The sequence below is a fragment of the Dermacentor albipictus genome, chromosome 3 (assembly GCF_038994185.2).
Source record: "Dermacentor albipictus isolate Rhodes 1998 colony chromosome 3, USDA_Dalb.pri_finalv2, whole genome shotgun sequence".
Taxonomy (NCBI): domain Eukaryota; kingdom Metazoa; phylum Arthropoda; class Arachnida; order Ixodida; family Ixodidae; genus Dermacentor; species Dermacentor albipictus.
Window position 1 is genome coordinate 31,689,731 of NC_091823.1, and position 15,761 is coordinate 31,705,491.

Sequence of the window (15,761 nt, forward strand, 5' to 3'; positions counted from 1 at the left end):
AGAAAATGAAGACGGAACTAAACTTTCTTGAATTTCGTGCCACAACCCAAGTGCTGGGTAAGTCGGCGTGATATCCCGAATTTCATGTTGTCTGCTACACTTCACCTCACCGCACTGGATGCTTGCATGTCCAAACAATGTACCAGATGACATGAAAGCATGCTTCCAGGTGTCACTGCACCTGCGCAGGCCTGCTTTGATGTACACGTTTGCACTGACTGCAAGGTGCTTTTTGAAGTGCAGCCATGAGCTTCCACGTTCATGCTTACAGGGATCAAGACAGTACATATGGGCCGTTTTGGCATCGAAGAAGTTTTTAAAATGTGCTAGGTTGAACTTTTGGTTTCCTTAGGAAGCAATGTAGCTTTTCTTTACTGATGAATAGTTAACAAGATATGAGTAGAAGCGGTCAAAATCTGTGGCCTGATGAAAAATCGGTGCGAGAACTTCAAGGTGGTGTCGCCTGTTGTCTTTTACTTCTGAATTTTTTGTGGCTTGCCAAGCCTCCTCTGACAGTAAGAGTAGCCATTTCACTATTGCGACAGTGTGATTTAGTAATTACAGCAGGGACACTTAAGGCAAATACTAAGTCAACGTGGACTGTTTAAATACCATTCCAGAAACCTCGCGACGCTTGTTTCGTGCCAAGAAAAGACTAAGCTTACGAGAAAATTGTATCTGAAGAGTCTGAATACCTTTTCCAAATTCAAATCTCCCGCCACCCAACCGGGAGAGTGATGACATCACGTTGCATATGCCATAACCGCCCTTTGCTGCCGCCATCAGTGAGTAAAACTGTGCCTGACAGACGGTAGCATCAAACCAAGACAGAGCGGCGGATTCGCCACTGCAGCTTCTTTATGGTCAGATCCTGTAGACCATTCGGGCATCCATAGACATCACACAGAAGTTTAATTCTCTGCTACTTGCAGTTTGTGCAAGTTTCGCAAGCCAGTAAAACCAGCGCAGCACTATGTGATCAGGAAAGTACCGAAACGCAAAAGTGTGGGCAGCACAGAGTCTAGCGAAAATGAAACGTTTCGACCGCCTGCGTCGTTGTCAACAATAATTTTAATGATTTCTTTTTTCTAAGCATGAAATGGAACTGGACAAGTAGCATTTTATTTCATCTTATAATACAATACAAGGATGTTTTTTGCAACGAGTAATGAAGTACTAGTGACAGAATTTAACTGAGGAGTGCTTTCGTCATAGAGCAAGTGCTTGAATGTCCCATGGATGTCTCTAATCATGTCCTGCATTTACCTCGATTATTAAGGCCCTGCTCGCGATAATATTGACGCCTTAGAGATTCTCGAGCACTAATCTATCACTTTAGTTCGACTTAGTATTTCCCTTTAGTGTCCGTTTAATATTCCTCTTTAGTGCCCTTTTCAAGACCTTCAACTGCCATTCTTATCACTCTTAAACAAAAAAAAAATGTCGTTGAGGAGCTCTTTGACCCAAGAGCATGTAAGCCTTGAATTCACAAACCCCTCATGTTGACTGAATAGTGATCAGACGTTTCCTTTAGTAATGAAACACCCTGTGCTCCTTGCAATCCACCTTAATACATACAATGACCACTAAGTTGTAAGCATCAACTGGTTCTCCTATGATGATGATAATATGTTGTGCTATACAGCATACAAGAACCTCACACGTCATCATCAGTGGTAGCATGCAGGACAAAGAACAAAGCATGACATGGCTGTATAAACGCCTAAATATAATAGTGGCTGCATAGGGGCTTATAACATATGTGCATTAAAGGCACATATGAGGCGAGATACGTTTCAAGCACTTTTGTTCATGAGAGACCAAAGAAAACATACAAAACTAGGTGTTTCACATGACACCTTCCGCTTATCTACAGTCTTAGCCAAGTCCGTCAATGCACAAACATTGTATTTCCAGTTCTCTTGCCGGCCCTTATCAAGCATTTGAATCATTTGTTGAGAGAGGTCTGGTGAGGAGTATACTACTACTCCAGTACTGCACGTGATCTTTTACAAAAAAATTCTTTCTCTCTCTCTCTATCATAAAGCTACAAAAGAAACATATTAATAAACTTGTTGGGAAAAAAGAGAAAAAGGGTTTCTTTCAACACACATGCAAGATTTAAATTAGGGGTGTGCAAATATCAAAATTTTCTAATGTGAATAGAATGCAAATACTTAGCTTCGAATATTGAATAATGATATAAACATGAAGTTATTAGCAAGTTCGGTTAATTTCTTATGTTAGAACATTGCAATTGCATTGTCAATGTTAAATAAACTAGACTAGTAAGCCATTATACAAAACGTAGTGTATATGGCTCATGTCAACTTGGAAAATGTAGTAATTCCCACTAAATTGTCCTCGCCAACCTGTGCCTTAGTATAGCGCATCAAGTGCCCATAAACTCAGACGTATTTGACACCGTGCCAGTCATCACTCATCGCACTTGCTGTCAAGCAATAAGCTCAGAATAGGGGGTGACGCTGCGAAAAGAAAAAGTGCACCTTTGCTGTCCGCAAACCAGTGCCCCTTGCTTCTGAGAGGCTGGCTTTTCCGCATAATTTTAATGTTGAATGGCTAAGTGTACTTTACAGGTAAAACTTAGCTAGCAGCATGAAAGCATCGCAAAATTCAGCACGAAATCGACCCAACATTCTTAGATGAGAGAAAAACAAATGCTAAGAACCGTGCTTGCTCCCGCACAGCCAGCAACATATTTGATTTGATATTTGCATTCAACAGAATATTCAAACATTTTCGAAAATCTATTTTTCGAATTGAGTATGAATATTAAACATATGATATTCAATAATATTCCAACTTTTCAAATATTCACACACCCCTCATTTAAGTACTATTTTTCAAACACATGGTAACGAAACAGATGTAAATTCCAAATTTAAGTTATGGTTTGCCAAATCTCAACAGCACAATATGAAATGAGTCGATAAGCATGGTTCATATTTCCAATGACAAAAGCAAAGAAGCTGTGGCATCTAGATGAACAAAGCTCTCATCCTTGGCACTATATGTAGAAACTCATAGAATAAGCGCAGATTCGGCTTGTGATAGGGTAAAATTTGAGAATTATCTTATTTGGTTTGAAAAGTCAGAATGGCACAAATTTTGCCAATAGAGACCTCACTCTCTTTAAGTGCAAACTTTCACACAAATTTGATTAAGCTGGCCTGAAGAAGTAGATAATGTGCCTACCAAAGTATACATTGCTTAATACTACACAGGCATACATTTTGATGTCACATGACGGATGGTTTGAACAGTGCTACACAAAATATTCTAAGTGGCCTCACTATTTTTGTTTCCAAGTGTCATGATTCGATCCAGTTCATCAGCTGTTTTGACGACACAACTTGAAAGTCCTTTGACATATACACCAATGTCCGGCCTTTCCTTAACCTGGAGAAGACAAACAGACATTACATTACTTCCCTTGGACAACAGTTATCAAGCTGCAACAAGACAGCCTTAGCATGGTGTAAGGCACATACTTCAAGTCTTGCATTTTGGTCCTTTGCTAGAAGATCTCTGGCCTCTTCATTGTAAATCTCAAGGTATGATGCCCTCACTAGGAACCTTGAAGAAGCAAACTACAAATTAGTATACAATTGACAACCATACACCATGAACTAGCATCTTACTTCTTGTCATCCTCGGCTTTAGCAATGTGTCCAAAGATATGTGCAAATGAGTTTGGAATGATCCCTTTTAACTCTGGCACTGAGCGGTCTCCCACCATGGTGAACGTCTTTCCTGTACCCGTCTGGCCGTAAGCAAAAATCGTGCCTGCAAAACAAAAAGACAACACAGGTACAATTGAGTCAAACATTACTAGTCCGCTAGTTATTCCCCGCAAATGAAGTTGCAGCTGTTAATTAACCCGCTTGTGAAAGTGCGTTTGATTATGTCATGTTGTGGTTTGTTGTTGCAACTTGCACCGCAGTTGCCATGTTTATTTCCTTTCTCACTACATTAGTTTGTTAGGAAATAGAGAGGGCAAAATCATAATTTTTGTGCAGAGGTCACATTGTTGGTCAATCACTTTCAGGAACGTCACTTAAGGTATGCATTATCTAGATAAGCCAGCTAATGGGATGCAGTGTAGAGAGGGGGGAAGGGCATTCTGCAAGGGTCCACCTAGTCTGCTGTCACCTTTCACCACCGATGATCGGTGGGAGCTGTACCAGTGAGGAGGAGGCTGGCTGGAGGTGCTTGTCTCCTTGTCACTGGTATACCAGCACAGCCGATCCGCAGTTCAGCAGCAACCAAAATGAATAGTCCACTAGGTGGACTCTTGCAGAATACCCCCATGGTCGCAGTGACGGGGCGTCATATTGGACATGTCATGAAAAAGTGAAAGCATCCTCAAAGCAACTGACCCAGATAAAAAAAAAAATAATTTAATGGCCCCTGGTGGATATGCAAGACGAAGTTAAAAGGTTTACGCAAGCAGTGGCTTTCTCCAAGTAGGCAAACTCCTTTAGACAACATTTATTTTAGTTGAAGATAGCTACACATGTTCTAAATGGCATCAGCGATTGGATCTGCTTAAGAGGAAGCTTCAGCTCGCGCTCAACTCTGACGCGACCTATTCAAATACATGTACAACACAAAAACGCTTTTCTGAGATAACCCCTGGACCAATTTTAACAATATTTGTTGCATTTGAGAGAGAAAGTGAAATTCTAATGACTGCTGGAAGTGGAATTTCGATTTAGGGCCTGAATCTTGTTGGAAGTATTTTCAAAAATTCGAAAGTTCCGAAAGAAATAGAATCACTAAGTTGACAAATTAATAGCTCTCGGTCAAGAACAGATATTGAAGTTCTGTAAACGGCATTCATTAGATCATTCAAAGCTGACAAATTCAATATGTCAATCTATATATTGCGTAAATTTGTTACGTTGTGTATAAGTGTTCTGCAAAAGCTGCATTTGCATATTACTAAATTTTTTGAGATTCATGTGTAAAACATCAATTTTGTCCGCTTTAGATGTACTATGAAATGCAATTCCCAGAGTTGTGATATCATTTTTCATTGCTGAGGTACAAAGTTGTAAACCTGATAGTTTCATTTCCTGAAAATTTGCGATTTTTGCCAATCTTCAGAAAAAAATGGAGGACCTAAATCAAAAATTCAAAACCAACAGTCACTAGATTTTAAGTTTTTCTTCTAAATGCAACAAACCTTGTCAAGTTTGGTGCAATAGTTGCCGAGAAAAATGAATTCGATCTCCTTTTACATGCATTTAGATATAGGAGCACACGAGCTAAAGCTTCCTCTTAAACTCTATAAATTTATAGATATGCAATGACTCTGTCAGTCCAACAGATATGTGGCCTTTCTGTGGCGTGCTCCGAGAGTACGCGCGCGAAGTATGCATGCAAAATATACACACACGGTCTTCCCATACTTGCCACATTATGTGTCCGAGGTATAGAGTACAAGAATTCGGGCATCGCTTACCATTATATCCTTCGAGCACGTTTTCGACGATCGGTCTGGCTGCCTGGTTGTATACCTCAACTTGCTTGGAATTCACGTCAAACACGGTGTCAAAGGTGAACATTTTGGGGGGTACATCTCCGTGTGCCCCATTTGGGTTGGTAACCAAGACTGTCCCCTGAACAGTGTCAACCTGCAGTACGAGTTCAAATATATTCAGTACAAAGGCGGACACGGTAAAACAAAAAGACTCACCGCCACAATGTCATGACATCCTGCAGCCTGCTCCTTCTCACTGAGAGGACGGCATCGGACTACGACGCGAATATTCTCGGCGTCGGCCGACATAATACGCACTGCAAGATAGAAATTGAAATAGCAGGTTCAGTATCTTCGCGCGAGTGATGGGACAAGCCCAGCACTTAAGCTTGGCTGCACAGAATACTTGAACGATATGTCATTTACAGGCGACAGTAATCTCACACTTCAAGAAGCCCAAAAAGAAAAAAAATCTAGCGATGATCACCTAAAGGTCTAGCGACGATCGACAGGTAGCATTATTCGGACACCCGCAAGTAAATGAAGAACTCGAATGACCATAACACCGTGATGTAATCCAGTAGATAACGCTTGATTAGCTTACAAGTACCTTGATCTTCTTAGCACAGGATTGACATATCACTTGCAAAGCCTCCGCCGTTTGTACCGGTTGGTTTCCAAGAGCCCGATAGTCAAAAACGAAACAAAAATGTCGTAGCAAAGTTGGCTCAAAGCCTTGTTGGCTAAATCCATCGTAGTAATTACACTAGCCAAATGTAGTCAAGTCAAGCCATGTGCGGATGTGCGGTCGCAGTGATCGAATTGTGTGAATTGCTACGGTGCCTTTGACATAAGCAGCGAAGCAGAAAACGGCTGAACATTTATTAATTGTGCGTCACAACTCCATTACGGAGGGTTTGCACCGAACGTTTTATGTTGGAACTCCCAGCGCAAGTGACTGTGCCATTTACTATCCCCAATTTGGTCTTTACTTCCGCGCTCCGCCTCTTTGATGGCGACGTCCTAGATAGCAGAAACCAGCACAGAAGCTAGCAAAAAACTGTACCAGAAATAGGAAAGTTCCGACAAGGGATCATCTAAGAGCAATGGATAAGGCGAAACAAGGAGAGCCAACATCTCACAACAGCCACGGTCTAAAGCCGGCCAGCGTTGACTCGTTGGAAGGTTCCGAAAGTGGCTCACTAAACTCCAAACTCGGCCCGCGGTCGGTGGGCAGCCACAGCTCCCACTCGCCGTCCAAGTCGCTCTGCTCGTCATCTTCAACATCCACGGAAAACATGCAACTCACGCAGGAGCTCAAGGCTAGTGTGGGTTTCTTAACGTACCCAGCACATATTCTGAAGCTCGGCACGCCGACATGACGTCTCCCACAAATGATCCGTGATCACTTTTCAAGATACTTTCTTTTGTTGTCGGTGTTTCACATAAGACTTAACGAAGGCAAAGTTACAAAAGTGAGCCGCCGATTCATAAAGGTAGCCTGCGTCTGAGGGAGGTCAACGCTGCTAGCAGATGTTTTTGTACCCTTCGAAACAGCAGAACCTTTGCTGCGTTTTATTGCGGTTCATCTCACCGCAAAGCTATCATTTCCTCATTTTGAATGAAAACATATATATAAGCACACACACATGCACACACAAAATGTACCTATTATCCAAGCTTGCTTGAAATAAGCATCTTAATGGCAGATGTCTGCTTGCACATTTCTTCGCGTGATCGAGTTATCGCTGCCCACCAAACACGAGAATTTTTTGTTCAGTGAAGGAGACAGTTGCTGTCAAAGGCTTTAGTCAACCAAAGTTGCATCATTTGTCTTTGTTTCGAACCACCCTGGCAGTTGCATAATTTACCAACAGTCCAAGGTGATCGGCACACTAAGCAGCACATAAAGTGCCTTAGCTGTCAGTGTTTATTTTTGTCATTAAGTTCGCTTCACCTGCTTCAGATGCGAGAAGTGTCCAAGGTGACAAAGACGCAAGAGCCTCCTTTGCTTCCTGGAGAACAGCCACACGTCGTTCAGAAAGGTGACGGGCAGCTTATTTTATTTGCTGGTGATGATTACCACTATGTTTGACTTTATGGCTGCTTGCATTGTGAATGCCTTATCAATGTGAATGCATTGTTATGTTACTGTGACTGCAGTGTAAACATCCTCTGATCCACCGTTTCTGGTCACATGACAGTGCCCTAAGCTGTTAAAAATTTTGACTAATTCAAAACCTTGCTTGAGTTAATTGGCTTCAAAATTCACTGAGAACACTGCATGCCTACTAAAAGTTTGTGAAAGCTTTAATTAACTGGGATTTGGAATTATCTCATGTAAACTGACGTTAAACAGCTCAGTAAGAGGCCAGACCATAAAGAAACATTAACAATTTTTATTGAAGTGCAGTAGATGTGACAATGACTTGCCTTGAAATGCAGCACGAGACGTCACCTACCTGTGCCCATTTCAAGGCCCCATTCGTGGCTGCCTCTTCATCACTAACTACAAGCTGTACTTTCGCAGTGTTGAGAAGGTAAGGACAGCAGTTTCGACATGCCTGGCATTTTAGTTGAGTACAGTCTCATGCACGGGGGTGTCTCAAAACTTTTCCACATAAGTGACACAAATCATAAAGGGTCAGCCTCTCTTGGAGGGGGCAATGCATTAGTATTCAGTTCGACATAACTTCCACATTTCCTGTGCTTTATGGGAAAAAGAGTTGGGCAATGTCACAGCTAATGCAGACAAAATATATTATTGAAGTGTGTATCTGGACACCTTCATTTCATATTGAAACTGCTGTGAATAGTTTAATGCTAACAAGGTGCTTCCACCAAAGAGCAAACAATACCGTAGATATGTGCAAATCCTCCATGGTCAAAATTAATCTGGAGCTCTCTACTGATGATACATCCATCACTCAATGATACATCTATCAGTTTCTCTTTGTTTTTGCTGCTAGGCTATGCAGCACTCCAAACCAAGAACCTCCCCCATCCAATGCCAGCTGTCATGGAACTCTTGTCGCTATGACGCACAGATCGAGGGAAGACTGTAATGCTGGCAAGGCTATGAGGACAATGTACACTGTCACTCATCATCATCATCAGGCTATTTTAATTTCACTGCAGGACGAGGGCCCCTCCCTCCGATCACCAATTACCCCTGTGCTGCACCAATCGATTCCAACTTGTGACTGTGAATTTCTTGATTTCATCATCCCACCTAGTCTTTTGCCGTCCTCAACTGCGTTTCCCTTCTCTAGGCAGCCATTCTGTAACCCTAACAGTTCACCGGTTATCTAACCTACGCATTACATGATCTACCCAGCTCCATTTCGTTCTCTTAATGTCAATTAGTATATCAGCTGTACCCGTTTGCTCTCTGATCCACAGCGTTCTCTTCCTGTCTCTTAATGTTACGCCTATCATTCTTCGTTCCATTGCTCTTTGTATGGTCCTTAGCTTGTTTTCGAGCATATTTGTCAGTCTTCAAGTTTCTGCCCCATATGTTAGCACCAGTAGAATGCATTGATTGTACATCTTTCCTTTTAGTGATAATGGTAAGCTTCACAAGGAAAGAACAGCGCCAAAACCCAGGCATTACATACTATAGAGCTTCTCTATAATGCCGAAGTAGCAATACTACAAGAGTTTAACTTTGCTTTTGTTAGAATATTTGTGAGTGAATTCTCACAGGCAAAGCCACCATGATGGCTTAGTGGCCATGGCGTTCTGTTACCGAGCACGAGGTCATGGGTTTGATTCATGGTCGCGGCGGCTACATTTCATGGTGGCAAGATGAAAATATGCTCTTGTACTAAACAGGTGTGTGGTAAAGAGCCCCAGGTGGTAAAAATGAATTCAGAGTCCTCCAGTATGGCCTCTCTTGTAGAAAATGCACAGTGAGTTCACTGCGCATTTTCTGGATGTTAAACTCCACAAGCAGTCTTTCACAGTCTGAGTCAGGAAGGACTGGCCAAGTGCTTTCTTGGCAGATGTGATTTGGACTCATTCCCACTCTAGAGTTTTGCATCTTGGTCAAAGTTATCCCCCTAAGCATTTACAATATTTTTTTATTGAACATGAGGACAGTGATCCTCTCATTAGAATTCCAATCTTTAAACTTTATCAGCCTTTCGTGTAACCTAAAAGCCATGTGAACATTGTGCATAAATAAATGTGTAAATAAATCTATATAAATTTTTCCAATATACCTGTTTAACACAATAAAAATTGAATGCATGGCACACTTCTTGTATTATAGCTTTCCGTTATACGTAACTATGAAAAGTAGCTGTTTGAGAAATCAGTATTAAAATTTTGAAAGTACCCATGTGAGTGCTTCATCATGAAGTACTCATGAAAGTGCTCATGAAGCCTTTTGAATGTGTTGATTTCTTGGTTGTGATAATGACTGGTTTTTGCCAGAACAGCAAATTCTGGTTGAAGCATTTGCTGGGCCTGTGGTTGTATACTCATAATGAGTCACATTTTGTAATTAACGATGCATGGGCTGCCAGAAAAGGTACAAGGATGTTAGTGCAGTGATAAGCCTAAGTATCTGATAGCACTTCTTGCATATTGCCTTGTTGGCAGCTTGTGCTGGTTAGAGAGTTTTAGAATGGGGGCCCGAAAGAGCTTTGCAGGTGTCAGCATTGGGGCACACAGGAGTGAAGAGATTTAGAATAGGGACAGCGCCACTGCGGTGTCAAAGAAAAGCTATTGGAAATAAATAAAATATACCATTTATGATCAGAAGAATAATTTTGGCGTTCGTGCTTCTACGTTCAATTACAATTTAGACATTATTCTGTTAGCAGCAAGCAATTAGTTGCGCTTAGTTTTGAGTAACCAACTTTACATGCCTTCACCATCCAAGTTAAAAGGACCCTAAAACGATTTTGATGATTTTCTACAAACCTACTGAGTCTTAGAGTAGATCTTTCTGATCAATTATTGACGCATCTAAGTGCTCTGCATAAAGTGTGTAATTTATTAAGAGGTTTTAAAAGTGTACATCGCTGCCAATCGCAGCACACTGCTTGGCGGAATTTTCAGCCACCCCTACCCATATGACGTAAATCAGCCAATTGACATCAGTAGGGCAAGCTGCCCAGAGCGCGTCATTCACAATTATTCCACCTTTATAGTGAACAAATTATGTTCGTAATAGTTGGAATGCTAGTTAATTTGTTTCTATAAACATAAAGTAACAGAAAGAGAATGCAAAAGAACAATTTCTCGCTACACTTAAGCACTTCCGGCACAGAGCAAGCATCGTCTGCTTGTGTTACAACGTGCTCCATTTTGACGAGAGCTCCACGGTCAGAGTCGGTCTCAGTCTTTTTCGCGGGCACTATGATTTGACTTTGTTGCATTGTGGACTGCAAACATAGTGACTGGCAATATGTCAAGCTGCGACTTTGTGTCCCTCTGCAAGGCAGGAGACGAGTGGACTGGCTGCAGCTCAGCGGACTACCACTATCCGATTGGCATGAGGATTTGCACATTTGCGGCCATCAGTTTACACCGGAAGATTACTAATGCAATAGCATTTCGTGAGTCCAGTATTAGGGTAAATGCAAGCACAAGGGGACAGGGCCTGGCTGTTTGACTGTGTCGTTTCGCAGGATGAGCAGAAACGCAAATGTGAATGGTCTGCACGGTGCAGCCACCTGGTGACACAGAGCTCAGCCACACACAGTAGCGGTAATGAAATATATTCTTCTTTGCTGCTGGTGTACATTTTTCGCAGGAGTGTAATCGTTAACATGTTGTTTTTGTAAATGTTAAACATATTTTACACTTGGTTAGAGCAATATTAGCTCTTTGTTTGGCTGGTTAAGCTCCGCGCCAACGGGTGGCTGCACCGTGGAGACCGATCAGGCAGCTCACGTACGTCTATGCTAAAGTTCCTTGATCAGCTTGAGTTTATGCCTCCACCGTTTCATCGAAACGTTCAGCTAGTGTGTGATTACTGGAATACCAGACACGTTCGGCACTGCGACAGAATGCTCGCAACGCATGCTGCTTCGACAGCTCTCTCTTGGAGTTTACTGCCAAGCAGCTGGCGGAGAGTTTGGAGAAGTTTCATGCGCTCACTTCTAGAGAACCGGAAGTCGATAACATGTGCCATCATGACGCAGTGCCAGTAAAGGCGTAGCTTAGCCCCGATCACTCGATGAACGAGTTGAGGAGAAAATGCATGACTATGGAGGACTTGTAGACTGTAGACTGGTAGACTTGTAATCGTCCGTAGCTTTCTTAATGTGAGACATTTCACAGAAATTTTGGTGCAAATGATAAACTTTGGCTGTACCCTACGCATCTACAAAATTTGTCCGAATCGTTTCAGGGGCCCTTTAAGCCGTATTCGGCCTATGAGCCATGACAACCAAATTCGACAATCGAATTCAGAGTCAACGTCATCTAATGAATCAATCTTCATAACACATGCTAGTTGAGAGAAAGTGATAACAGCAGTCACTTCTCCTAGCTTGCGAACTTCATCTGTTGCCGCGAATCGAGCCGAGTTTGGTGCTAGGTTAGAGCTGTCGCTTCAATGGGTGCTGCCATGTTTGTCGATGCAAAACTCGCACTTGCAGGGTTCCCGCTAAATCAGTGAAATAGCATGCCCAAAACAAAACCCAAGCACAGTTTGCGTCTCGTGCATGTGCAGTGGCTTTGATGCTATTTCTTTGGGGCCCCAAACGTTTGAGGCCCTTATTCTAAAACTCTCTGTTATGATGTTGTGTTTTGAACAATCTGGAAGGGATTTAGTTGTTTAATTAATTGTCATACTTGACTGGTGATGGTGCTTTTAGTGCAATAAAATGTGGCAAACACATTGCGGCAGTGAATATCATGAGCTCTGTGATTAGAAAGTCACTAAATAAAGAATAACGAAGGGTTAAGTGGGAATAAAGAGTCGTGTGAGACAGTTCCAGGCTTACCTTCTTCTTTTATTTTTTCTTTAGAGGTCTCACTTTGACATGTTGTATATTTAGTGCAGACACATGCTGGCCTCACCTAACGGCAACTACACTTTTTTGTTTCTCATCGAGTGTTAATCCTTGCACATGCAAATTTTAAGATGATTCCTGAAGTAGCCAAGCTCGTTCATTTGAACTGTCATAATGTGTGGCTTATTAGTGCTTCTTCATGGGCCATTCTGTGGAGGAATGGTTAGAATAATTATTTCAATGCCATACTTTTTTCCTCTCACAGAATTCCCGCTCCAAACAGTTCACTGTAAGTGCACAGGCGTTCTGCCGTTAGCTTATTTTTATTTTTTTCTTTGTGTGTGCTATGTAATATTCTTAGATTAGGTCGTATCTAACAAATGAAAAATAAAAAAAACTATGCCTGTGCACACTCTCTGTCTATTCTTGCTTGGGTAATTAAATATTGATTTAACTGTTTCATTTTCTATCTAACTACTAATTAAACAGCGTAAACTGATATGTCATTTATGCTGGTATGATGTAACAGCTCCTTTCATGTGATTGTATTTCATTCTTATCATCTGCCTATCAAGACTGACTGGCTGTAGTGATAATGTAGGTGATGTGCTGCTCGAGGCACGTGTTAAATGCAGAAAGGAATATAACTGAAATGGTTACATCCTTCCAGCCCCGCTGTGCGATTGCATTGCACAGTACAGTATATTGGTTTTGCCTCTATTTTGTATTCTTGGGCTTCTAGACATAAATCTACCTTAATATTTGCCACGCTTGGAAAAAAAAAAGATTTTAAATATCTGGGAGAAATTCAGTGAAAAAGCTGAGTGGGTGTCATTGCATTTAATACCCATAGACTTGTGTAATAGCTGCTCAGTTTTCATTAAGACATTACGCAAAATGTCTATGTGTGGCTGTTGCACAGGTAAACACTTACTCATTACTTATTTTTGCTAATATTAAAAAAAAGTTAGCCAGCTTTCCTCCACACAGTAGAACTGCTGCATAAACCAATAAATGCTAACAGACATACTACTGGCTGTGTAAAATTCACCAACATAAGCATATGGCTACAGCTCAACTTGGCTAAGCTACGTTTGCTGCTTTCTTCACAGCAAGGTGGCTATTTTCTGCTCCTGAGCTTTCCGGCTCATACTCAGGATAACTCTTCCCTTCACAGTTTTTGCCATTCAAGCTTCTATGCATGCCTTTTATTTGCTATTATAATGCTTTATATTGTTTTTACCTCATCCTCACAGGCCACTTAGCTTGTTTATTACGAATTAATGCTCTATTTTCAATGGATACTTTACGTCTTGCACAAGGGATCCTGATGGCATACTGCCTTGCGCACTTATTCTCTATCTAGGTGATTGTTTTGTGCTTCATTGTCTCTTTTTGACTTTTCAACCAATCATGGCAGGAGCCGCGGTTCACACTGGAAGTCCCGCTTGGCGTTGTGAGTCGCATCGAGAAGGTTGGCTATGCGTCGAGTCGCGGAGAGAATGCATATGGCATTGAGCTCTTCTGCAAGGACCTGCGCAGCTTGAAGTTTGCCCACAAGCAGGAAAACCACTCGCGGCGAGACATCTTTGACAAACTGCACAAGCTGGCCTTCCCGCTCTCCAACAACCTGGTGAGTGAATACTCACTTGAGCAAAAACATTGGGCTTAGTGTTCAGAAGTGGCATGCAACAATACTGAGGTATTGCAGTGTTGATGTTTTTGTCTTCAACATGAGGGCCAGTACAGGGATGAGAGGAAGAAAGGACAAACAGAGCACATTGTTTCACCCCTGTACTGTTCCTCACGTTCAAGTGCATACAGCCACCATCAGACTTAATCCAAGAATTGAATACACATCTATAGCGGCTTAACTTGAACAAAAACAGGCTGTGAGGATCAAGGAAAGGGGATAATTTATTTACTGAAATGCAGAGAGGGTGGCCTGTGCTATAGCTTGCCTTGGCCTGCTACTCCACACTGGGCATGGAGGAGACGGGGAGGAAAAGGAGCGATGATGATGAAAAGAAGGAACTGGGTTTATACAAACCTACCACATTGTAGCCTCTCTAGTTCATTGGCTGGTAAGAAGCCTAGAGCTGCTCTTATTATCATGGCTGTGCAGTTTGCGTCAGGCCACGAACCCAAAACAAAGTCCCCAGATATTGGCCTGCTAACAACATGCGCAACTGAAGAGGTCAGTAAACATTGAATGCTTTGGAAGGAAGACACATTGTGCTGGCACATTCAGTCACCCCAACCAAAAGTCTCCAGTACTGCAGGGGAGGCGGAAAGGTGCTTGAGCTGTGTTTGGGTTAAGTATGATGGTGACTGGACCAACCAGCCCAAATAAGTGCTGTTTTGCATTAAATTTTTTTCTTGTGAGGATTCCACTTAAGTAACCTCTAATATCCACTAGAACCTGCTTACAATTTTTTCATGGTTATGCTAGAAATGCATTGTAAAGAATTTGCACAATAAAGAAGATGAAATATAACAAATGGACATCTTCGCAGAGGCACTAAAGAGAAATGTAAAATTAAATTGCATTTAAATTGCGCTTCTGGAATACCAAAAGGGTATTTTTACTATTCACACAAGCTTACTAAGCCCCTAAAGAATGCAGAAGTAAAAGGCAGGTGGTGATGCCACCTTCGTTTGTTTGCCTTCACTCAGTGGAACATGGTTGTAAATGTGTATTGAAAGCCATTGATTCCACTGTTCACACTGCAGTTGATACTAATAGCACTGCGTGAATATTCAAACTATTCCATTTTCTTATCGCAACTTTCTTTTTTTCACCCACTACAGCCATTGTTTGCCTTTGAGTACGGCGGCCGGTACTCTGTGAATGGCTGGGCCGTGTACGACCCATTGGCTGAATATCGACGTCAGGGGCTGCCCACTGAGAGCTGGCGGCTGAGCCGTGCAAACGAGAACTACCAGCTGTGTGACACCTATCCCGCCATAGTGAGTTGAAGCACAGTGCTTCAGAGTTGACCCATTTAGCTGTCTTGCATACAGCACATACTTCTTGATGCATGCTGGCTTGTATATGACTGAGCCCAATTGTTGCCTCTAAACTTAAAAGCATTTGGAGCATGGAATCTGTGAAAATAATTTAAAATTTGTATCAACCATTGCATGCATTCTCAAATCTAAATGTGCAGTGGATGCCTCCATGCACGACCATCACATTGTTCACCAAAAGTTCAGACTGACTGCCGAAGTCACAAAAAAAGGCGAAGTCACAAAAAAAATGTAGTTATTAACGCGATAGCAAT

At 41.9% G+C, this 15,761-nt stretch overlaps 2 protein-coding genes across 10 annotated transcripts in view; one reads left to right on the forward strand and one right to left on the reverse strand.

Moving 5' to 3' along the window:
• Klp64D (kinesin-like protein 64D) overlaps window positions 1-6,243 on the reverse strand; it is a 71,072-nt gene extending 64,829 nt beyond the window's left edge. For 4 of the 6 annotated variants that reach the window (XM_070535346.1, XM_070535348.1, XM_070535347.1 and 1 more), the window contains exons 1-6: window positions 6,117-6,243; window positions 5,723-5,823; window positions 5,489-5,660; window positions 3,663-3,807; window positions 3,513-3,597; window positions 3,315-3,420 (exon numbers count right to left, since the gene is read on the reverse strand). In XM_070535346.1, the coding sequence (XP_070391447.1) occupies window positions 3,315-3,420; window positions 3,513-3,597; window positions 3,663-3,807; window positions 5,489-5,660; window positions 5,723-5,815 (601 nt within the window). In that variant the 5' untranslated portion in view covers window positions 5,816-5,823; window positions 6,117-6,243. Of the gene's footprint in view, window positions 1-3,314; window positions 3,421-3,512; window positions 3,598-3,662; window positions 3,808-5,488; window positions 5,661-5,722; window positions 5,824-5,993 lie in introns of all 6 variants that reach the window. The other 2 variants (XM_065433650.2, XM_070535349.1) reach the window with 2 other exon arrangements.
• Window positions 6,244-6,301: 58 nt separating this feature from the next.
• mtm (phosphatidylinositol-3-phosphate phosphatase) overlaps window positions 6,302-15,761 on the forward strand; it is a 31,734-nt gene continuing 22,274 nt past the window's right edge. Inside the window, exons 1-6 of one of the 4 annotated variants that reach the window (XM_065433661.2) lie at window positions 6,302-6,834; window positions 7,473-7,551; window positions 7,952-8,046; window positions 12,743-12,766; window positions 13,898-14,110; window positions 15,289-15,447. In XM_065433661.2, the coding sequence (XP_065289733.1) occupies window positions 6,613-6,834; window positions 7,473-7,551; window positions 7,952-8,046; window positions 12,743-12,766; window positions 13,898-14,110; window positions 15,289-15,447 (792 nt within the window). In that variant the 5' untranslated portion in view covers window positions 6,302-6,612. The remainder of the gene's footprint in view (window positions 6,835-7,472; window positions 7,552-7,951; window positions 8,047-12,742; window positions 12,767-13,897; window positions 14,111-15,288; window positions 15,448-15,761) is intronic. The other 3 variants (XM_065433669.2, XM_065433674.2, XM_065433677.2) reach the window with 3 other exon arrangements.